The sequence below is a fragment of the Vulpes lagopus genome, chromosome 15 (assembly GCF_018345385.1).
Source record: "Vulpes lagopus strain Blue_001 chromosome 15, ASM1834538v1, whole genome shotgun sequence".
Classification (NCBI taxonomy): Eukaryota; Metazoa; Chordata; class Mammalia; order Carnivora; family Canidae; genus Vulpes; species Vulpes lagopus.
In genome coordinates this window covers 20,260,022-20,285,790 of record NC_054838.1, presented here as the reverse complement: position 1 = coordinate 20,285,790, position 25,769 = coordinate 20,260,022, and the positions used below count along the sequence as shown (strand labels likewise).

General features: G+C 42.3%; 1 protein-coding gene across 1 annotated transcript; it reads right to left on the bottom strand.

Annotated features, from left to right (window-relative positions):
• Positions 1 to 5,717: 5,717 nt before the first annotated feature.
• LOC121476580 (olfactory receptor 56A4-like) lies at positions 5,718 to 6,659 on the bottom strand. Its single transcript, XM_041730673.1, has one exon. The coding sequence runs from the start codon at positions 6,657 to 6,659 to the stop codon at positions 5,718 to 5,720; it is 942 nt and encodes a 313-aa protein (XP_041586607.1).
• Positions 6,660 to 25,769: the final 19,110 nt, after the last annotated feature.

Below are 25,769 nucleotides of genomic sequence, written 5' to 3'. Positions count from 1 at the left end.
GGACTGCTCTAGTGCCCGTAGATCCTCATCTACAGCTGCCTGGAGTTCCAAAATAACATCGTGAGCCCTGGATCAGAGCAGCTGCGCCAGTACCCACCCCAGTAGCGACCCCTAGTCCCAACATAACGGCTAGGGTTAGGGAGACAGGTTCGCGCCAAAAACGGGTGGGATGTTCATTATACTGATTTTCTAGAGTTTCAGCAGGGTGATAGAACACCCTGGGTATGATCTGCACCATGACACAGAAGTCGTTTGAGCTATTTAGAACCTTAGCTGACACACAGGGGGTGAGGCCTTTGTTGCATGCCCACCAAGTTCCCGGCTGGGGCTCCAGGTAAGAGTCAGTCCCTAAAATCGGGGCGGTAGTATTGCAGAGTTCCTGGTAACCCCGGGTGAGTATAGTTAGCCTTGACAGTGATGTAATCCCAGGAGGAGGAGGGCCTCTCATCCTGTGTCTCCCTAGTCTCGCACCCCCAATTTTTACAATAGAAGTATTCCCCTCCTCCACCGGTGGGATTTAGCCTGCGATCTCTGTGGTACCCAGGACAGACATAAAAGGGAAGAGTGCTGAGCATGGCCCTTCTGTCAGGCGTGCCACATCCTCCCCATGGGTCTAATCCCAGTCGCCCTGGAGGGCTTTCTCGGTTAGGGGCTCTAGAGGTGTCGAAGTATCCCTCTAGGTCCCATGGCCTAGGGGCCCCTATGGTTAGCTTGCATAGGTCAGGATATAGGTTAGGCCACCAGGTTCCCACAGGGGCGGTCTTAGTTATAGACCAGACCTCGTCACCCCCAGACGTTAGTACCTGCCAGGTTAACCTTTTGAGGGCATGAGGGTCACCTTTGGCGGAGGTAAAGAGCGCTAGGAGAGGTAGGAATATAACAACTGTCATTGAACAATTTTTTGAAAGTCTTATCTTGAGCGGGTTTTGGGTGCAGTGGAGCTTCCATTGGAGTGGCTCGCCCGGTCCGTCCTGGCTGGCGTCAGCGGTGCTCGTTGATGGGGTGCGCTTGACGTGTGAGGCGTGGACCCAAGCAGCAATGCCGTCTACCTTTAAGGCGGTTGGGGTGGTCAGTAGTACAGTGTATGGGCCCTTCCAGCGGGGCTCAAGCGTCCTGGACTGATGTCTCCTGACATAGACGGAGTCACCGATCTGGAACAGGTTGTGTCTCCGGGGCGGTAGACAGCCCCGCAAGGGGTTTCCAGATCTGGCGCTGGATAATCTGGAGCGCCTTTAGCCTGTCCTGTAAACCGGGAGCGTTAGCAAGAGGGTCAATAGCAGAATCTAGTAAGTCCGTCACTGGTGGGGGACCTCCATAGAGAATCTCGTAAGGAGTTAGCCCATGGCGCGCGGGAGTGTTCCGGACTCGGAACAGAACCATAGGGAGGAGTTGGACCCAGTCTCTAGTGCCAGTCTCCAATGTCAATCTGGTTAGGGTCTCTTTAATTGTTCTATTTATTCTTTCTACCTGCCCTGAGCTCTGGGGTCTGTATGCACAATGTAATTTTTAATTTATCCCCAGTAATCTGGCCACCAACTGACTTACCTGGGAGACGAAGGCGGGGCCGTTGTCCGACCCTATTACCTTGGGCAGTCCAAACCAGGGGAAAATTTCTTCTAGGATTTTCTTGACAACCACCTGGGCAGTTTCTCGTTTGGTGGGGAAGGCTTCTGTCCATCCTCCTGTGGGCCTAGTGCAGCGGCTCGTGCTGTTTCATCGGCCATCCTGTTCCCCTCTGCTACTGGGTCGTTGCCTCGCTGATGCCCCGGACAGTGAATTATCTACCACGGCCGCCCCAGCTTTACGTTCACCATTTCGTAGAAAGCTACTCCCCTCGGTGTACCAGGTTGCTTCAGCATCTGGCAAAGGCTGGTCCGTCAAGCCCCCTCTGGTGCCATGGACCTCGGCTAGGATCTGGTGGAAATCATGCATTACTAGGGAGGGGGACTCGGTTTCTGGAAGCAAGGTGGCCGGGTTTAGAGATGTAGCCGTTCCAAACCGTATCCGCTCAGAATTCAGTAACATGGCCTGATAATGGGTGACCCGGGCGTTTGAGAGCCATCGATCAGGGGGCTGGCGGATGACTGTCTCTACGGCGTGGGGGGGCCACCACAGTGAGGGGTTGGCTGAAGGCCAACTTATCTGAGTCTTTTACCAGGACTGCCACAGCCACTATTATTCGGAGACATGGGGGCCATCCTGCAGCCACTCTGTCTAATTTTCTTTTGAAAAGTATGCCACGGGCCTTTTCCAGGGTCCCAGTTTCTGAGTTAGGACCCCTTTGGCTATTCCTTGGTGTTCATCAGCATATAGCGCAAATGGCTTGGTTACATCTGGGAGGCTCAGGGCAGGGGCGGTCAATAAGGCCCTTTTTATTTTGTCACAAGCCAATTGTTGCTCCTTTCCCCAGTGGTAGGGGGTGTTGGATTTCATGAGAGGATATAGGGGAGCCGCCAGCTCTGCAAACCCAGGTACCCAGAGGCGGCAGAACCCGGCACTGCCGAGGAACTCTCGTAGCCCTCTGGCATCAGTGGGTGCTGGGATCAGGGCTACAGCCTTTTTGCGGCCCTCCGTCAGCCACCTCTGGCCTCCTTCCAGGAGATATCCCAGATAGGTCACTCGTCTCTGGCCTATTTGGGCCTTTTTGGCGGAGGCCCTAGACCCCAGTCCTCCCAGTCTCTCGAGCAGGGCCCCCGTACCTTTTACACAATCCTGTTCTGTCTTAGCCGCTATGAGCAAATCATCCACGTACTGCAGGAGAACGAGGTCCGGATGGCCAACTCGGAAGTCTGCCAAGTCCTGATGCAAGGCTTCGTTGAACAAGGTGGGGGAGTTTTTGAATCCCTGTGGTAGCTTTGTCCAAGTGAGTTGTCCTGAGAATCCCGTCTCAGGATCTTTCCATTTAAAGGCAAAAATAGGCTGGCTTTGAGAGCTTAACTTTAGGCAAAAGAATGCATCTTCTAGATAGAGCTCAAGGGTCCTTCTGCCTCAGTTAAAACTGAATGTTGAGCTCCCGTAGCAACCAGGAAGGTCACTGGTTGACCCCACTTTAAGGGTTATCCGAGGCTTGGGGGGGGGGGGGCTCCTGGCCCTGACATCCCTAATCTTCATCCTCTAGGGACAGTACGGGAATGGGCTTCTTCTTAGGTCCCTGCGTTTGGCCCTTCTTTGGACAATCTTTAACCCAATGTCCTTTTTCCTTGCAGTAGGCACACTGGTCTCGTTCAACCCGTGGTCTTCTTGTCTCCCAGGTCCTTACTCTGTCCTGACTTACTCTGCCCTGAGCCCTGTACTATGGTGGCCAGTATCCCAGTCAGTTCTTTATTGCGTTTCCTTTATCTCTTTTATTTTGTCTCTCTCTCTCTCTCCTCTCTCTCTCTAAGTATACATATGGTAGCCTTCCATTAATCTTTCCAGAAAACCTGCACTATAGCACGTACCTTTGCCAAATTGGTGGGGCGTCGCCCTGCCCCTCTGAGACCCGCTAGGAGTACCTGGCGATAGAGACGGAGCCGCTCCCTACCAGCAGCAGTGTCGTAGTCCCAGGTCGGGCGAACCAAGGGGAAAACGTCCTCAATTTCATTAGGCAGCTGGGTCGGCCTCCCATCCGCCCCGGGGACGTTTTTCTGTAGACGCGCTATCTCTCCTCCGTGGTGAGGAGAGTCTGCAGGAGCTGATCAGGGTGCCCATGGGGTCCTGGCTGAGAGACCGGGGCCTTCACCTCCTACCGGTCTTAGGATTGAGCCTGGGGTGTCTCGGATCCCGGACGAGCCCCCAAATGTTGGACCCTGGCTCACGGGTGCCAATGTGTCCCGGTGGACGCCCCAGAGACTCAGACCCCAGACAGGCTACAGAAGCTTTCTACCCTAAAAAGGGAAATTGGACTAGAGTGAGGACTCTGAAATAAGTCAATCAGAGAAGGGCAAACATTATATGGTCTCATTCATTTGGGGAATATAAAAAATAGTGAAAGGGAATAAAGGGAAAGGGAGAAAAAAATGAGTGGGAAATATCAGAGATGGAGACAGAACATGAAAGACTCCTAACTCTGGGAAACAAACAAGGGGTGGTGGAAAGGGAAGTGGGCGGGGTGTGGGGGTGACTGGGCGACGGGCACTGAGTGGGGCTCTTGGTGGGATGAGCACTGAGTGTTATGCTATATGTTGGCAAACTGAACTCCAATAAAAAATAAAAAATAGATTACAAAAAAAAAAAAATAAAGTGAGGACTCCATGAGATCTGTAAAAACTATGTGATATAGCATTATAAGCTCTGTTTATTTCTTTGGTTATTTTACAGTTCGAAAAGTAACCCTGACATAGATAAAGATTTCTCAAGGAAAGGTACTGGAAAGGTACAATAAAATGACTGTAGGGCACATCTATTTTTAACTCTTTGAGGAACCTCTCTACACAGTTTTCCAGAGTGGCTGCACCAGGAATTGCACTGTTGAGGATTTACCCCAAAGATACAGATGCAGTGAAACACCGTGACACCTGCACCCCGATGTTTATAGCAGCAATGTCCACAATAGCCGAACTGTGGAAGGAGCCTCGGTGTCCATCGAAAGATGAATGGATAAGGAAAATGTGGTTTATGTATACAATGGAATATTACTCAGCCATTAGAAATGACAAATACCCACCATTTGCTTCGATGTGGATGGAACTAGAGGGTATTCTGCTGGTGAAATAAGTCAATCAGAGAAGGACAAACATTATATGGTCTCATTCATTTGGGGAATATAAAAAATAGTGAAAGGGAATAAAGGGGAAAGGAGAAAAAATGAGTGGGAAATATAAGAAAGGGAGCCAGAACACGAGAAACTCCTAACTTTAGGAAACAAACTAGGGGTGGTGGAAGGGGAGGGGGGCGGGGGGCGGGGGTGACTGGGTGATGGGCACTGAGGTGGGCACTTGATGGGATGAGCACTGGGTGTTATTCTATATGTTGGCAAATTGAACACCAATAAAAAGTAAGTTTAAAATAAATAAATAAATAAATAAATAAATAAATAAATAAAATGACTGTAGGGTTAGAGGAGGACAAAATGAAGTGGATACCTTAAATGAGGAGTGAAACAATGATTCACCTCATACTCAGAGGGCAGCAGGGAAAGCAGTGTGCTTAAAATAATATAGGAATAATAATGGTATTATCATCATTCATTTAATGTCTATGTAATTAAGGTGTGTGCATAAAAGATACTGAACAAAAATTTTCATACTTAGTTTATTAACTCTTCATAACAATGGTCAGGTATGTTCAGAGTGAAGCATTCAACCCCAAAACCAAAATTCTGGGGTGAATTCCTTACTTCAGCCCAATCAACCCCTCACTCCACAAAAGCCATGTCTAAAAGAAGAGGCAGGAGATTCATCTATGTTCTTTGCAAATCAGGACACAAGCAGATCTCTTTAAGTATAAAATTTGTTTCTTTAGGGCAAACACTCCCACTCCATTAGCTAAGACTTGGCAAGATCCTCAGATAAGGAGTCAGTCAGGGCAAATTCCCAAGTGACTACAGATACAAGAAAGAAAGGTTTCCTTTGAAGCAATAGGAAACAAGGATTCACAGAACAATGTTTTCATTATTGTCTGAGATAAAAAGAATCAGAACTCATTCTGGGATTAAATAGTAAAATTTCCTTTCCAGCATAAAAATAATTCCCAGCTTTTACTAATAATTCCAAAGGTGGATATGATCCTTTTACCTCTTACAACCTTCTCAGCAGCTTCTGGATTCCTTGCTTGATCTCCTTGGTTCTCACACCATAAACAATGGGGTTCAGAGCTGGGGGAATGAGGTGGTGCAAGATGTTGAGTAGGATGGGGACATCTGGGGGAATTCTCTTCCTGGCCAGGTTAGTGATGACCAGAACCAACAAGACTGTGCTGAAGAAGAGAATGAGGATGAAGTGGGAACCACACGTGCTCAGGGCCTTGGCTGTAGCACCCTCAGCCTTGATTCTTAGCACAGCTTTCAGGATGAAGGAGTAGGACAGAATAATTAGGATGAGGTCAGAGCCCAATAGGGTCCAGCCTGCCACAAACTGGTAGAGCCGGTTGAAGGTGATGTCATCACAGGAGAGTTTGGACACAGACAGGTTAGTGCATATACAGTTCTTGATGATGTTCTCTGCACAGTATCTGAGCCGGGAAGAAAGTACTGGAACAGGAAGAAAAAAGAAGCCATTCCTGACCACAATAAATATGGCAGCTCTAACCACAAATTGGTCAGTGATGATGGATGGGTACTTCAGTGGGTGGCAGATGGCCACATAGCGGTCATAGGCCATGACCATGAATGTGCAGGACTCCATGGCAAGGAAGCAATTCATGATGAACATCTGGAGGAAGCAGGCAGAGAAGCTGATGGACCTCAGATCAAACCAGAAGATGGCCAGGACCTTGGGGATGACAGTGAGGCAGAGCACGATGTCCAGCAGGGAGAGGAAGCTGAGCAGGTAGTACATGGGCTCGTGCAGAGAGGCCTCCAGCCGGATAGTGATCAAAAGGGTGGCGTTGGCCCCCATGGCCAGGAGGAAGAGGAGGCTGAGGGGCAGAGACAGCCAGTGCTGCCAACTCTGGTAGTTAGGGAAGCAGATGAGGAGGAATTCGGAGACTGGAGCGGTGGAGTAGTTGCTGGGTGAATCCATGTAAAATATCCTGAACAAGCTAAAAGTCCAGAGTTCCTTAAAATGCAGGACAAAGTATGTCAACATAGAAAGTATATGTTCTATATATAGTCAAACTCAGGCTTTCATTGGGGCTTTTATTCTGTCACAATGAAGCTTTCAAATCATCATCATCATCACATCAATCTTTGCTGACCTTTAACTCAGCAGTTACCATTTGCTACACAACATGCTGAATGTTTATATTCATTATCACATTTCCTTTTTAAAAACACTTAACAGTAAATAATATTATTATCCTAATTTTCCAGATAATTGAAAGGAATGGGCAAAGAAGGGCAAACTAGTTTTATCAAAATTAGACCAAGAAGTGGTGAAGCCAGAACTATGACAAAAGAGTCTGACTCTAAAGTCCCTGCTTTCAGCCACTATACATTATTTAGCCTCAACAAGCACAATTGCTCAACCCTACCTTCTATCAGAATTTGGAAAGAATAGTGTTCCGTTTTAGCAGAATACATGAAGGGCCTAAAAAAGCCCAACCCCCTCCTCCATTGACATAAATAGGAACTGACATCAGGATTCCTAATTTTCATTCTCTAAAAATACAGGATTAAAGGTAGAGCATCCCTTGACCCCACCCAAGAGCAGTAATATCCTCTAGTCCCAAACAGGATTTCACTTTTAAAAGCATAGTGTTTGTCATTCTTACTGGGTTATTTGCTGTGTTTTCTCTTTGTGAGGTTCTACGGTGTTTCTTAGGTTTGGATTCCTTAGAAAAGCCTATAAATTTCATATTCTTGTGACAGAAACTGTAAACACTGAGATGTACACCAGGAGGTTCACCAAAGGTAGATTAGGAGCTAGCTAATAAGTATATTTCAGGTATACAAACCTATACAGGACCCATTTATCTGGTAAGCAACATTATGTGTGGTTCCTTGTGGACAAAATCCAATTATTCTACCCATATGGAATCTATGCTCTATGAACTCATCTGTTTTATTTAGTTATTTCTTTTGGGGGGTACTATCTTATTTCCCTCACTACTAAACAAAGAACAGAGTGGCCAAGTACTAAGAAGAGTGACAGTAAAGGCTATCCCAGCCAAAGAAGCAGAAAAGAGCCAGGGAGTCAGGGCAGACTAAGATAGGGAGCCCAGGCAGCAATAATCAGTGGAGGTAGGACTACTGATACTTCTCACCTGTTCTTCTGATAAATATTTTCAAAAAGAATAAATTGCTTAAAAGAAAGTATCAGACTAGCAGCCAGAGAATATAAGATTTAAGATTTTTCATTCTGAATAACTGAGACTTTCCAAATATAGATTAACAATACACACACACACACACACACACACACACACACACTTTCTACTCATTATGGGGCTTTAAAAACAAACTAAAGTAGGGATAACTATGTATCAGCTTTGTCCTATATTTTCATATGTGATTAGGAAAATGACCCTCAATGTGAATTAGAGATATAAAAAGCATAGAAAACATAGCCCTTTTCAGACAAGCCTTGTCCATTTCCTAAAACTCAAGTTCTGTATCCTCAAAGTGACCTGATCTACTTGAATAAGCAAGAAAAGAGTCAGTACCTTCCCTGTACCTGGTCTTAATGTTAGGCATACAAATATGTATGATGTGTTAAACAAAGACTGGTATCCTAACTAATAGAGGAAAATTGACTTACAAACACATATAAGATAGTATTGTTGTAGTAATAAAGATGATCTTATAACAGTAGGAAAGAAATAATGCACAGATGAAAGAAGCGATGTGGTATGGTTGAAAAGTTAGCTTCAAACAGAAATGAAACCTGGATCTTACACTCATTAAAGGACCCTGAAATAAACTCCATGATACACATATTTCTCATTTAAGAAATAGAAAAATAATATTTAACATCAAGTGTTGTTATGGGGAGAAAAAAGGGCTATGATTTCCTGAGGTACTGTTAAGCCCAGAGACACGATAAGCTGAGAGCATCAGAGAAGGATACAAAAATGAGGCAACATTCACTTGGGGAAGGAGGACTCTGCCTGTAGGCAATGGTAAGAGAACAAACATCTATGTGGATGTTCAGTATGATTGGTAATGAGGTGCTAGGAGCTGGTACATCCTAAGTTTTTTGGGGAATCAGGAAGTATCCTGAGACATGGTTGAGGTGTTCAGAGGCAGCCATGTGAGGTCCACCTGAGAGTAGGCACGATCATGTACACTGTAAAGCACAGAGGATTTGAGATCAGGAAGTGATGTGCTGTAGATGGGACGCAGGGCATCACAAAGAACAGAGGGAGGCTTCTAGAGAGTCCTGAAGAGTCCAAAGGAAAAGTGATGAAGATCTGAAGGAAGGCCATGCAGGTAGAGAAGAAGGATGTATCTGAGGTGTGGGGAGACCTACAGGATTTAGTTTAAGAAAACATAAGTGGGCAGAGAGCCTGAAGTCTGGAATGTTACCAAGGACCTTTTAAGTGATACAGGGAAGAAGTGTCCTTTTCAGACTTCTTATAACACTGGTATTTTCTCCCAGGTGGTAATATATTTTCAGCTTTGTTTTAGTAAAGTCCTCAGCAGCTGGGACTATTCTTCCTCTCTTTCTGTATTCTTCTTAGGGAAACTGAGGCATAATCTAAGAAATGAGGACTCATTGGCCATCTGTAGCATTGCTCTGATATTTAGTATCCAGCTCCATTCATTTGTACTGGCTTGGAACTGACATTTACAAAGCGCTGAACTTGTTCTAAGTGCTATTGAACAAACATGGTATCTCTCTGGCTATGGTTGACAGTCTGGTAAGGTCAAACAAGCCTTGAATAAACAAAATTATGACAGAAGGCCCAAACCCAGGTAAGAAAACAGACCAATCACCTTGGCTTATAGATGAATTTAGACTAGCGCAGAAAGGAAGAATCTGATCCACCCAGTCACAGGGCCTTGATATGGGTGGGGGTCTTTAAGTCTACAGAAGTTTGCAAACTCTAGATGAACACAAAATGACTCAGCCCCATCTCTGATGAAATAACAGCATTAGGTTGGTCCCTACCACTCATCCTTTTACTTGGTCTAAGCATCTTGGCAGCATCAGCATGTACACCAGGCCCTATTGAAAGAGTTCCATTTCCTTTACATATTAGGCTCCTAGACTCTATTATCACCTTCCTCATAATCATCCTGATGGATCCAGCTTGAAACTCACCAGTTACAGAAGGCTGGACTGCTGCTGTTTCTGGCTGCTGGAGAAAGCAATGAACTGGCATCTCCAAGGGCGCTAGAGGCTGGTTTTATGAACTCTGACTCCACTATTGTCCCTTCTCCCCATTTCTCACAAGATCTGGTGCCCTTGTTAAGTACTTGGGCCCTGGAGGCCCTCTGGTCTATTTCCCAAGAGAATATATTGTAAAAGGCTTAATTCATCATTGTCAATAATATAAGGGCAGGAGAGATCAAAGGCTCTTGGAGAATCTAAATAAACTCTAGAGAAAGAAGGCTAAGAAAACTGTGTGAGGAGAATTTTCTTTGGGAAAATTTATATGGATGCATCTGTGGAAGAACAGATTAAAACTATCCTCAACCCTATAATTCTGTGGTAGAGGTCACAGAGGAACACCTCCAGCCATCAAAGGAGCATGGATCTCAGAGAAGCATGGACCATGGGCAACCAGGGGGCCAGGGAGCACTTACCCTGTGAGCTCCTCTCCTGTAGTGTAAGCATCAGTGGTCTGGACCCAAACAAATCCCTTGAAGAGGCTCTGTTTAGAGACACATGGGTCTCATGTCCAAGATTTTACCTTCATGGCTCTTCTTAGTCTAGACTCTGTTATATAAGTGTAGTTGCAGAAAGTTCAACTGTTATCAATCTTCACCTTCCATATAGCAACATTTGGCATTGTTACCTTGGGAACAAGTGGGACTGCCACCAGTACAGCCACCCCTCTGAATTGATGCACAGTAGGACTTAGATAATCACCTCTCCTGTGGACCTTCCCAGATGCATCTTACAATAGGGAATCTTAGGCTAAATATAAGATCTTTTGGGCTTAGGGTATAGGAATTTTGGAGAAAGGAGAGCAAGTGGAGTCTGGTTCTAGGTCTCACACTTTCCTACACATAACTGCTGAAGAAGACATCAGAGCAGGAATGTAGGTGGAGTATAATCTTGTTCCCTGCCTTCACTAACTACTTTCCTGCCCCACCTTTGCCTTGATACCTGGAGGTCCTGGTTGAAGTGCCGAGAGCCTTGTCAGCATACAATAAGGTTGATAGACACACTAAATGAAGAAAACTATTTCATGAGTGAATGATCATTCAAAGAATGTTGCTGAGCACACAGTTTACTCTGGGAAAGACACCCTGGTCCTTGTGTTTCTTATAAATGAATAATCCCTCTTCACTGTCAGATCATATGGATATGGGGAAGAGATCATTGGAGGCTTACATTCAAACCCTTCTTGTACTATTCTCTCATTGCTTTTCCTTGAAGAATGTTCATCAGCTCTCAGAACCACAATTCCCTTCTCTGAAATATGGGCATAACAAGTTTTCCAACACAGATTTGTTGTAAGGATAGAATTACTTTTACTTTTCCATTGAACAAATATTTTTACCCTACCTTGGCAAAGCACTACATATTTGAAATACACGCATCAAAAAAACGGTTTCTGCCACCTTACAGAGGGAGAACAAAACTTTATATAAAGTCATACCAATGATAACACTAGTAATAAGAATAATAAATCTTCAGAGTTCTTAATGTGTCATATTATTCTGAATATTACTTGATATTTCATTTAATCCTCATAACAACCTGATGAGATACATATTGTTAAAATAACAACTATAGTTACAATTCCTGATAAGAAACCAAAAAATATATGTTTTGGATTTAAATGTGTCCCCTAAAATGATAGTTTGAAGTCCTAATCCCCAAGTACCTGTGAGTGTGATCTTTTATAGAAATGGGGTCTTTGTAGGTACAATCAAATTAAGAGCTACCATTTTAACACAAAGACTGATGAACTTCGGTCGAACTACCCCCTGAAAATACATCCCAACCTCCAGGTTAGAATGTGTGTGTGGGAGGATAGTTATCAGATCCTGTTTTAGTGAGTCCCAGACTTTGAGTTTTGTCTCCTCAAACCAGAAAATTGCCAAATTTTGCTCCGTTTCACACCGATTTCTTCAGGAATGGCAGAAGTCCTCAGAGCAGAAGTAGCTTTAGGTTCTGGTTTTATCTCTCAGATTTTATCTTCTCCTAGATTTTGAACTTTCCTTAACTTATCAGTACTTTCAAAAATATATCTCTATTTCATTAATTCAAACAGGGAGTTTTTTAGTGACAATTTTGCTGGGTAAAAAATTGAATATGAATAAGCATTTTATAGATATACAAATTGAATAATATTTTATATATATGTTTATATAACATGTATAATATATGCATAACATGATATATGTTATATATTACTTTATATATTGTAAATATATATATACATTTACACAGCCTTCTGATATTTGTTGTTGCTGTTGATACGTATACTACCAGGCAATTGCTATTCCTTTGTAGGTAATGAATCATCTCTCTTGCTCTATTCAAAACACTTCAGCTTTAGGGTTCTGGAATGTTAGGATATGTGTAGTTTTTTTAGAAAAATAGATTTGAGAGCCCAGAAATAAATTCGTGTTTATAAGGTCAATGATTTACAACAAAAGAAGTGAAAATACACAACAGGGAAAGACAGTCTCTTCAATAAATGGTTTTATGACAACTAGCAAAAAATGAAAGCGAACCACTTTCTTACATCACATACAAAAATATGATCAAAATAGATTAAAGACCTAAATGTAAGACCTAAAAGCATAAAACTACTACAAGAGAATACAGGTAGTAATCTTAGCAATATTTTGCACATCCACCTTAGCAATATTTTTCTGGATATATCACTCCACACCAGGGAAACAAATGCAAAAATGAACAACTGGGAATACATCAAACTAAATTCTTTTGCACAGTGAAGGAAACCATCAACAAAACAAAAAGGCAACCTACTGAATGGGAAAAGTCATTTGTAAATGATATATCAGATAAGGGGTTAATACCCAAAATACATAAATAACTGATACAACTCAACATCAATAAAGCAATCTGATTTAAAAATGGGCATAGGATCTGCCTAGACACTTTTCCAAAGGAGACACACAGATCACCAACAGACATGTAAAAAGATGCTTGATATCACTGATCATTAAGAAAATACAAATCAGAATCACAATGAGGTATCACCTCACACCAGCCACTATGGCTAGTATCAACAAGGCAAGAAAAATACAAGTGCCAGCAGGAATATAAAGAAAAATATAAAGGAATATAAAGAAAAAGGAATCCTCATGCACGGTTGGTGGGAATGCAAATTGGCACAGCCACTATACAAAAACAGTATGGAAAGTCCTCAAAAAACTGAAAATAGAAATACCATCTAATCCAATAATTGTCCTTCAGGGTATTTACTCAAGGAAAACAAAAACACTAGTTCAAAAAGGTCTATGCACCCCTATGTTTATTGCAGCATTATTTACAACAGGTAAGATAGGAAGCTACCCAAATGTCCATAGATAGACGAATGGATAAGGAGGATGTGGTATATATACACAATGGAATATTATTTGGTCATAAAAAAGAATGAAATCTTGCCATGTGTGACAACATAGATGAACACCTAGAGAGTATAATACTAAGTGAAATGAGTCAGACAGGGAAAGAAAAATACAATATGATTTCATTTATATGTGGAATCTAAAAAAAAAAAAAACGGGGGCAGGGGCAAGATGATGGAAGAGGAGGGTCCCCAAATCACCTGTCCCCACCAAATTACCTAGATAACCTTGAAATCATCCTGAAAATCTACTAATTCGGCCTGAGATTTAAAGAGAGAACAGCTGGAAGGCTACAATGAGAAGAGTTCGCGCTTCTATCAAGGTAGGAAGACGGGGAAAAAGAAATAAAGAAACAAAAGGCATCCAAGGGGGAGGGGCCCTGCGAGAAGCCGGGCTGAGGCCGGGGCGAGTGTCCCCAGGACAGGAAAGCCCCGTCCCGGAGAAGCAGGAGCTGCACCAATCTCCCCGGGCGGAAAGGCCCCGCAGGGAGTTAGAGCAGGACCCAGGAGGGCGGGGATCCCCTCGGGCTCCCTGGGACACTAACAGGCACCTGCCCCCAGGGAGAGCGCCACACCCCGCAGCGGAGCTCCCTAAAGGGCTCCAGCGCACAGGGCTGGACCCGGGTGTGGGATCCAGGAAATTGAACAAAATCCCCTACCCCTGGACAAGCAGAGCAGGACTGACTATATTTTGGGCTGCACCCGCCTTGCGCTGACCTGCTTATTACTTAGGGCACTGCCCCGCCCTAGTCAAAGACCAGGACACACTGTAATCGGAAATCCGGCTCAGCGGACCAGCATGACTGTGCAACTTTCTGCGTATCCCGTTGGCCACTGGCCCCTATAAAGTTGCTAAGCCTCTTAGTCTCGGGGTCCAAGTCCCTGCTCCGCTGGGTCGGGTATACTTGATCCCAGGCTCGAGCTTGTAAATAAACCCTCGTGTGATTGCATCGGTGTCGGCTCCTTGGAGGTTACTCGGAATCCCGATCTTGGGTACAACACCGGGAGCAGCTCGGAGGGGCTCAGGCGGCGGCCCGCGGAGGGGGCTGGCCACCGGGACCACGAATCCAACAGCACAGGCCCCGGGAGCATTGGGCGCTGGGACACAGCCCGGGATCCGGCGGCCCCCGGGACAGGCAGAGGCCGGGAGGGCCCAGGACAGCAAGGACGTCCTACCCCAGCTGAGCAGATCAGTGGCCCCGCCCCAGAGCCTCCAGGCCCTCCAGACAGAGAGCCCCGGAGTTACTGCAGGAGCTGACTCCAGGGCTCCAGAGCTGGCCGCCGCCACTGGGGTTGTTCCTTCTGGGGCCACACGGGGTAAACAACCGACGCTGAGCCCTGCACCAGGCAGGGGGCAGAGCAGCTCCCCCAAGTGCTAACACCTGAAAATAAGCACAACAGGCCCCTCCCCCAGAAGACCAGCTAGACGGACAGAGGAAAAACAAATTATTGACCAAGCAGCACTGGAAAGTTCCAGGGGAAGTCAAGGGACTTAGAGTATAGAGAATCAGAGGATACATCCCCTTGTTGTTTTTGTTTTTTTGTGTTTTTATTTTGTTTTGTTTTGTTTTGTTTGCTTTTTGATTTGTTCACTTCCCTCACCCCTTTTTTCCCTTTCTTTTTTTCTCTTTTTCTTCACTTTTTTCTCTTTTTTTTTCCTTTTTTTTTCTTTTTCTCTTTTTTTTCCTTCTTTCTCTCCTCTCTTTTTCTCCTTTTCCCAATACAACTTGTTTTTGGCCATTCTGCACTGAGCAAAATGACTAGAAGGAAAACCTCACCTCAAAAGAAAGAATCAGAAAACAGTCCTCTCTCTGACAGAGTTACAAAATTTGGATTACAATTCAGTGTCAGAAAGCCAATCCAGAAGCACTATTATAAAGCTACTGGTGGCTCTAGAAAAAAGCATAAAGGACTCAAGAGACTTCATGACTGCAGAATTTAGATCCAATCAGGCAGAAATTAAAAATCAATTGAATGATATGCAATCCAAACTAGAAGTCCTAATGACGAGGGTTAACGAGGTGGAAGAACGAGTGAGTGACATAGAAGACAAGTTGATGGCAAAGAGGGAAACTGAGGAAAAAAGAGACAAACAATTAAAAGACCATGAGGATAGATTAAGGGAAATAAACGACAGCCTGAGGAAGAAAAACTTACATTTAATTGGGGCTCCCAAGGGCACCGAAAGGGACAGAGGTCCAGAATATGTATTTGAACAAATCATAGCTGAAAACTTTCCTAATCTGGGAAGGGGAACAGGCATTCATATCCAGGAAATAGAGAGATCCCCCCCTAAAATCAATAAAAACCGTTCAACACCGAGACATTTAATAGTTAAGCTTGCAAATTCCAAAGATAAAGAGAAGATACTTAAAGCAGCAAGAGACAAGAAATCCTTGACTTTTATGGGGAGGAGTATTAGGGTAACAGCAGACCTCTCCACAGACCTGGGAGGCCAGAAAGGGCTGGCAGGATATACTCAAGGCCCTAAATAAGAAAAACAAGCAACCAAGAATACTTTATCCAGCAAGGCTCTCATTCAGAATGGAAGGAGAGATAAAGAACTTCCAAGATAGGCAGGAACTAAAAGAATATGTGACCTCCAAACCAGCTCTGCAAGAAATTTTAAGGGGGACACTCAAAATTCCCCTTTAAGAAGAAGTCCAATGGAACAATCCACAAAAACAGGGACTGAATAGATATCATGATGACACTAAACTCATATCTGTCAATAGTAACTCTGAACATGAATGGGCTTAATGACCCCATTAAAAGGCACAGGGTGTCAGACTGGATAAAAAAGCAGGACCCATCTATTTGCTGTCTAAAAAGACTCATTTTAGACAGAAGGACACCTACAGCCTGAAAATAAAAGATTGGAGAACCATTTACCCTTCAAATGGTCCTCAAAAGAAAGCAGGGGTAGCCATCCTTATATCAGATAAACTAAAATTTACCCCGAAGACTGTAGTGAGAGATGAAGAGGGACACTATGTCATACTCAAAGGATCTATCCAACAAGAGGACTTAACAATCCTCAATATATATGCCCCGAATGTGGGAGCTGCCAAATATATCAATCAATTCATAACCAAAATTAAGACATACTTAGATAATAATACACTTATACTTGGTGACTTCAATCTAGCACTTTCTACACTCAATAGGTCTTTTAAGCACAACATCTCCAAAGAAACAAGAGCTTTAAATGATACACTGGACCAGATGGATTTCACAGATATCTACAGAACTTTACATCCAAACTCAACTGAATACACATTCTTCTCAAGTGCACATGGAACTTTCTCCAGAATAGACCACATACTGGGTCACAAATCGGGTCTGAACTGATACCAAAAGATTGGGATCGTCCCCTGCATATTCTCAGACCATAATGCCTTGAAATTAGAACTAAATCACAACAAGAAGTTTGGAAGGACCTCAAACACTTGGAGGTTAAGGACCATCTTGCTAAAAGATGAAAGGGCCAACCAGGAAATTAAGTAAGAATTAAAAAGATTCATGGAAACTAATGAGAATGAAGATACAACCGTTCAAAATCTTTGGGATGCAGCAAAAGCAGTCCTGAGGGGGAAATACATCGCAATACAAGCATCCATCCAAAAAAAATGGAAAGAACTCAAATACAAAAGCTAATCTTACACCTAAAGAAGCTAGAGAAAAAAACAGCAAATAGATCCTACACCCAGCAGAAGAAGGGAGTTAATAAAGATTCAAGCAGAACTCAACGAAATCGAGACCAAAAGAACTGTGGAACAGATCAACAAAACCAGGAGTTGGTTCTTTGAAAGAATTAATAAGATAGATAAGCCATTAGCCAGCCTTATTAAAAACAAGAGAGAGAAGACTCAAATTAATAAAATCATGAATGAGAAAGGAGAGATCACTACCAACACCAAGGAAACTCAAATGATTTTAAAAACATATTATGAAAAAAAAAATAAAAAAAAAAAAATAAAATAAAATAAAAACATATTATGAGCAGCTATATGCCAATCAATTAGGCAATCTAGGGGAAATGGATGCATTTCTGGAAAGCCACAAATTACCAAAACTGGAACAGGAAGAAATAGAAAATCTGAACAGGCCAATAACCAGGGAGGAAATTGAAGCAGTCATCAAAAACCTCCCAAGACACAAAAGTCCAGGGCCAGATGGCTTCCCTGGGGAATTCTATCAAACGTTTAAAGAAGAAACCATACCTATTCTACTAAAGCTGTTTGGAACAATAGAAAGAGATGGAGTACTTCCAAATTCGTTCTATGAGGCCAGCATCACCTTAATTCCAAAACCAGACAAAGACCCCACCAAAGAGGAGCATTATAGACCAATATCCCTGATGAACATAGATGCAAAAATTCTCAACAAGATACTAGCCAATGGGATCCAACAACACATTAAGAAAATTATTCCCATGACCAAGTAGGATTTATCCCCGGGACACAAGGCTTGTTCAGCTCTCGTAAAACAATCAATGTGATTCATCTATCAGCAAGAGAAAAACCCAGAACCATATGATCCTCTCAATAGATGCAGAGAAAGCATTTGACAAAATACAGCATCCATTCCTGATCAAAACTCTTCAGACTGTAGGGATGGGGGGCCATTCCTCAACATCTTAAAAGCCATCTACGAAAAGCCCACAGCAAATATAATTCTCAATGGGGAAGCACTGGGAGCCTTTCCCGTAAGATCAAAACAAGACAGGGATGTCCATCTCACCACTGCTATTCAACATAGTACTGGACGTCCTAGCCTCAGCAATCAGACAACAAAAAGACATTTAAGGCATTCAATTGGCAAAGAAGAAGTCAAACTCTCCTTCTTCGCCGATGACATGATACTCTACATAGAAATCCCAAAAGATTCCACCCCAAGATTGCTAGAACTCATACAGCAATTTGGCAGTGTGGCAGGATACAAAATCAATGCCCAGAAGTCAGTGGCATTTCTATACACTAACAATGAGACTGAAGAAAGAGAAATTAAGGAGTCAATCCCATTTACAATTGCACCCAAAAGCATAAGATACCTAGGAATAAACCTAACCAAAGAGGTAAAGGATCTATACCCTAAAAACTATAGAACACTTCTGAAAGAAATTGAGGAAGACACAAAGAGATGGAAAAATATTCCATGCTCATGGATTGGCAGAATTAATATTGTGAAAATGTCAATGTTACCCAGGGCAATTTACACGTTTAATGCAATCCCTATCAAAATACCATGGACTTACTTCAGAGAGTTAGAACAAATTATTTTAAGATTTGTGTGGAATCAGAAAAGACCCCGAATAGCCAGGGGAATTTTAAAAAAGAAAACCATAGCTGGGGGCATCACAATGCCAGATTTCAGGTTGGACTACAAAGCTGTGGTCACCAAGACAGTGTGGTACTGGCACAAAAACAGACACATAGATCAAAGGAACAGAATAGAGAATCCAGAAGTGGACCCTGAACTTTATGGTCATCTAATATTCAATAAAGGAGAAAGACTATCCACTGGAAGAAAGTCTCTTCAATAAATGGTGCTGGGAAAATTGGACATCCACATGCAGAAGAATGAAACTAGACCACTCTCTTTCACCATCCACAAAGATAAACTCAAAATGGATGAAAGATCTAAATGTGAGACAAGATTCCATCAAAACCCTAGAGGAGAACACAGGCAACACCCTTTTTGAACTCGGCCACAGTAACTTCTTGCAAGGTACATCCACGAAGACAAAAGAAACAAAAGCAAAAATGAACTATTGGGACTTCATCAAGATCAGAAGCCTTTGCACAGCAAAGGATACAGTCAACAAAACTCAAAGACAACCTACAGAATGGGAGAAGATATTTGCAAATGACATATCAGATAAAGGGCTAGTTTCCAAAATCTATAAAGAACTTATTAAACTCAACACCAAAGAAACAAACAATCCAATCATGAAATGGGCAAAAGACATGAAGAGAAATCTCACAGAGGAAGACATGGACATGGCCAACATGCACATGAGAAAATGCTCTGCATCACTGGCCATCAGGGAAATACAAATCAAAACCACAATGAGATACCACCTCACACCAGTGAGAATGGGGAAAATTAACAAGGCAGGAAACCACAAATGTTGGAGAGGATGGGGAGGAGGGGAACCCTCTTGCACTGTTGGTGGGAATGGAAATGGTGCAGCCACCCTGGAAAACTGTGTGGAGGTTCCTCAAAGGGTTAAAAATAGACCTGCCCCACGACCCAGCAATTGCACTGCTGGGGATTTACCCCAAAGTTACAGATGCAATGAAACGTCTGGACACCTGCACCCAGAGGTTTCTATCAGCAATGGCCACAATAGCCAAACTGTGGAATGAGCCTCGGTGTCCATCGAAAGATGAATGGATAAAGAAGATGTGGTCTATGTATACAATGGAATATTACTCAGCCATTAGAAATAACAAATACCCACCATTTGCTTCAACGTGGATGGAACTGGAAGGTATTATGCTGAGTGAAATGAGTCAGTCGGAGAAGGACAAACATTATATGGTCTAATTCATTTGGGGAATATAAATAATAGTGAAAGGGAATAGAAGGGAAGGGAGAAGAAATGGGTAGGAAATATCAGAAATGGAGACAGAACATGAAGACTCCTAACTCTGGGAAATGAACTAGGGGTGGTAGAAGGGGAGGAGAGTGGGGGGTGGGGGTGAATGGGTGCCAGGCACTGAGGGGGGCACTTGACGGGATGAGCACTGGGTGTTATTCTATATGTTGGCAAATTGAACACCAATAAAAAATAAATTTATTATTAAAAAAATGGAAAAAAATGAATGAAAAAACAACAACAATAAAAGAGAAACAGACTCATAAATATACAGAAAAAAACTAGTGGCTGCAGATGAGGAGGGGGATAGGTATAAACTATTTGGTTGAGAAAAAAGATGGTGGTGCAAAAGGAAAGTGAAGGTGGTGATACTAACCAAGGCAGTATTTGCCCCACGGCAAGAAAAAGACATGTAGAGAAATATGATCTTACAGTCTCAGAAGTACGTTCTAGCAGAGAGTAGTTGGCTGGATAAGCATAGTGTACAGACTTCTTTATACTCCTCCAAAGGCATCAGCAGACCCAGGAAGCTAAGGAAACTCACCCAACTCTGAGGAAGCACAGCACATGGACCTATAAACAGACCTTTTTTTGGCTCCATCTACAGACAAATCAATATTTACTTTTTCAGGAGCAAGCATAGGTCTCACAGCTACTTTCCCAAACAGGACACAGTTCTTAATTCTATTATAAACATCCAAGTGAAGGCAATAAATTCAGTGACTGTGGAGGAAATACACCAAAATCTGCCCTTCCCTAAAGTATTAACTCATCAGGTCCCCCACCTGCTATGTCCTAACAGCAATGTCCCTTGACAGACCAGAAGAACTCTGCACAAACTAAAGGACTGAGCATAAAATGCATTAATCATTTGATTTCCATGCCAGGATCCTGATGTCATCCTAGCAAACCTCAAGAAAGCTTTCAGGAATATATTTGGACAGTCTGGGACTAGAGACTGGGTCTGGAGGGGAGAACATTCAAATCCCTGTACCCATGCACTAAGATGCAGCGTATCATCAAATGAGGCTCTAAGGCTGACAGTGTCTCAGAGAGACCAGGAGAACCATAAAATCTCCAGAAGTCTCCTACCACTTCTCACCCTTCCCACTACACAGCTTGAAGTTCAACTGACAATCGATGTGTACAAATGACATAGATAAGGGTAAGTTCACTGAACAGAGTTCTTCCTCCTCCTCAACACACAGATAAGTTTACTTTTTTCCAGGCTCACCTGTATTTAAATGAGGCTATAAGATTGAGTTTGGCCAAAGAAATGGCATGCATTTACTAGGCATAATACTCACAGCCTACTTGATGTCCTCTACGCTCTCTCCCTGCCATTCTGGCCAGTTGCATTTAATCCACTGGAGACATGAAGCCCTAGAAATGATGGAACCACACAATGGAAGAAGCTAGGTCCCTGAAAGACAGCATGAAGAGCCTCCCCTCTCACATACTTTGAATGGATGTCGTCAAAAAATAGTTGTATGCGTTAAACTACTGACATATTGGGATTCTTTGTTTCATCAGCCAGAAACTATCCTGATTAATGCTGGAAATACTGAGAAAATTGACAACCAGTGCTAGAAAGATCACACAACAAAGAAAGCTGACATGTCTACTAAATAATAAATCTAGGGGAGATGGTTGAAACAATTAAAATAGTTGTGTGTGTTTGCAATTGTTGATTCCATTGACAAGTTATTACGATAAGTAGATGAGCTTAGCAGAAAGTTGACTGGTCTTCAAGTAGAAATTAATGGTAATAGAGTTCATAAATATGGAAACTTGAAGAATTGTCCTACTGCTTGGGAGGTCAAAGGTTAAGAGAAAGTTTTACATTGTAAAACTTTGAAAAACAGACTATTAGAAACCAGCACTGACATGAGTAGATTATGTGTACAGTTGTCTTACTCAAGTCCAGGCCTAGATAGACACCATTACCTAAAAAAACACTGACATGGTGAACTAGGAAAGACAATAAAAAAATGAAAGAAAAAATTTAAATTATGCTTAAGAAAATATGTGCATTTGATTATTAGTGCTTGGAAATGCCCTGATAAAAACAGGTCAAAAATCTGTTTGGTTTTTGAGGCTGTTTATTGATAAAGACACCTGAGCTTAGCTTTTTTTTTTAATTTTTTTTTAATTTTTATTTATTTATGATAGTCACAGAGAGAGAGAAAGAGAGAGAGAGAGGCAGAGACATAGGCAGAGGGAGAAGCAGGCTCCATGCACCGGGAGCCCGACGTGGGATTCGATCCCGGGTCTCCAGTATCACGCCCTGGGCCAAAGGCAGGCGCCAAACCACTGGCCCACCCAGGGATCCCCTGAGCTTAGCTTTTAAAGAAATTTTTTGATTAAGAATTAAAACAATAATTGATCTTCATATTTTATGAGCTGGAAGCAGGCTCCAAATGCAGTAATGAAAAAAAAAAAGCCACATGTTCCAGTGCCTTCATGTTATAATGCCATGGGGAAAAATGAAGAAGACACAACCCCCCAAAGGCAGAACAAGGGGCCATAGAAACAATGGTAAGTTCCTCCCAGAGAACGTAACCAATGTTTAGTCAATGTTTAGTCATTTTCCACCACTTCAGTGGGTAAAAATGTTGCAGCACCTGCCACCAAAGTATTCCAGCCTTACCATGGACAAGTTCCTACTAAACGAATTCCATGCCTCACTTCCAATCTTAGTGTCTGGTAGCAGTATCTGCTCCACCATTATCAGTGCAGTGAGGAGAAAAATGACTGGTCCACAAAGAATCACATCAGAACCTGATGGAGAAGACCCTCACTGCTCGAGATCTTGGACTTCGTGCTCCATACAGTGACTGCATGAAAGCCTGGGTAGTCTCCCTTGGGAAAAGAGTAAGTATATTTTACATGCGAGAATCTCTCTTGTATCATTTCTCTTTAAGAAATGAATATTCAGGGCAGCCCAGGTGGCTCAGCGGAGTTTAGCGCCGCCTTCAGCCCAGGGTGTGCTCCTGGAGACCCCAATCATGTTGGCTCCCTACATGGAGCCTGCTTCTCCCTCTGCCTGTGTCTCTGCCTCCCTCTGTGTGTCTCTCCTGAATAAATAAATAAATAAAATCTTAAAAAAAAAAAAAGAAATGAATATTCAGTGACCCACCTTCACCTATAGGCAACTGGATCTATGTGAGCAGTGTGGCCAATGGAATGATAGAAAAAATGATGTAAATCTCTCCCCAGTTGAGCCACTAAAACCTCCTACAAGATCCTGAACATTGTCTCCCCTCCATCTCATGACAGCCAGATTCAGAAATCCCTGTGGAGATCCATAAGGGCTTAATACATGGAGGATCCATATATGGAAAAGCTTGCGTCTCTAAGTGTTGACATGAACAAACCCCCCATGAATGGGTTTGGATGAGAAGTAAACTAGTATGTTTACTTAGTTGTTAGTTACTAGTATGTTAAGTTACTGTGATATCTTTGTTGTAGTAACTAACTTCACAAGTTTTGATGAATTCAATATATGATGGGTTTGGTTGTGTACTGCCTCTGCTATCTATAAACTGAAACGCAAAAAAACTCAGAAAACTACAAATCTGTCTAGGTGAAGTCTAAAAATGTACCTCAATCCCTAGACAATATTTTGGGAAAAATGGATTTAGTTAGCAAACATACCTGATTCCTCTCTCTTGATTCTGGTCTGTTAGCTGAATGACCATTCAGCTAGGTATTCAAAAAGGTATTTTACCTTTTTGTTCTATTGCTTAATGTGCAAAATTGGGAATAATGATAATTCATGAGCTATGTTGACCATAATTTCTCTAAAAGTAGTTTATCTCTTAGTAACTATCTATACTAATCACTAATGTGTTAAACACACATAAAGCACTCAACTAGTTTTTGGCTGAGTGGATAAAGAAGTGAATTAATATTATTATATATTGTCCTTAGCCAATACTACTAATGTAATATCTTATTAAATACCAAGATACAGTCTACTCTCATGAATTCTAGACTCGTGTCATTGATTTGATATTGATTTTGAATGTCACTGAAGAAAAGAAAATCAGAGTATAAATTGTTATATCCCTTTTATTCTTTTAATAATTAAATCCAAAAAAAAAATAATAATTAAATCCCCTTGTGCCATATGAGCAGGAAATATAGTATCTTCTTGAAGCCACTCACTACCACTTCCCTAAGTGTTGGACATCCCAGGAGTTTTCTTTTTTTTTTTTTTTTAATCTAAGATTTTATTTATTTATTCATGAGAGACACTGAGGGACATAGAGGGAAAGGCAGAGACCTAGAGAGAGAAGAAGGCTCTTTGCAGGAAACCTGATGTGGGACTTGATCCCCAACCCGGGATCACGCCCTGAGCCCAAGACAGACACTTAACTGCAGAGCCACCCAGGCTTGTTCCCCTACTCCAGGAGTTTTCATAACAAGGAGTTGTCAGTCCCCCTTCAAACTACAGCTCACTCATACATGGAATATAAGAAATAGTGGAAGGGATTATAAGAGAAAGGAGGTGAACTGAGTGGGAAAAAATAGAGAGGGAGACAAACCATGAGAGACTCCTAACTCTAGGAAACAAACAAATGGTTACAAAAGCGGAGGTGGGGGGGGATGGGGAGACTGAGTGACGGGCACTGAGGAGGGCACTTGATATGATGAGCATTGGATGTTATACTATATGTTGGCAAATTGAACTTAATAAAAACTAAATTAATTTAAAAATAAAAATGAATGAAAGAATGATCAAACTATGGGCAAAGGTTGAACGCACCCTGGTATTGCTATGCCCATTAGTGGCCACAAGAGAGCAGTATTGACTTGCAGGCTATGAGTATTTTTTTTTTACTCCTGGCTATAGCTCCAGGCTTTATAGACTCTGGCTGCAGTTTGGTGTAAGGATGACCATATACTAAAAGGCTCCCAAATTCCACTTTATTGTATGTGGAAAATGTAATTTTGTTCCTTCAACAATATTTAGGTCTTCATTTTGAGCACTGGTCACCAACATTGACTTCCTTTTTTCTCCAGATAATTTAATTCCAGGAGATTTGTTGCTCTTTCCCGCTACTGCCCCTTTATTTAAATCTGCTTTGGTCCTGAACAGCAGTGTTCAATGGCTTCAGGTATCCTATTCCAAAAGGCTCTGTATTTCTCTTGCAAATGTGACTACATTCAAACCAGGGAGTGGAATAAGTGGCAAATGGTTGGCCTCTCCCCTTTCCCTTCTCATATTTTAATACACCCCCTTCCAGTACAATTGGACCATAGTGACTCCACAGATTTTCAATAAACTAACAAAACATCTTTTTTTTCTTCCAGTTTATTGAGATATAATTGACAGCATCACAGAAGTCTAAGGTGTACTGAATAATGGCTTGATTACATATATTGTGAAATGATTACAAGTTTAATTAATATCTAGTTAATATCATATATATACAAAAAGGAAGAAAAAAGTTTTCCATGTGATGAGAACTTATAGGATCTAGTCTTTTAGCAACTTTCAAACATACTATACAGCAGTGTTAACTATAGTCGCCATGTTGTTCATTATATCCCCAGTACTTACCTGTCTTAAACTGGAAGCGTGTACCTTTAAAATGTCAACTTAAAATGCTGTTAGTTTCTGATGCTTCATTCTATCCATTCAGGACCTGTTCAAAGACTATACTAAGGGAACATTTTTTTTTTTTTTTTTTTGCTATGGGAGTTTCATGGCAAACTTGTGTCTGCTATACAAGATCTAGCTCTTTGGGTAATCCTGTTCCTCCATTTTCTTTATCTGTAAGAGGAATCACCCCAAATCTGTCTTAGAACCACTGTGTCCAATTCCTTGAACCATCTACACAAGGTTTGTTTTCTCACAATT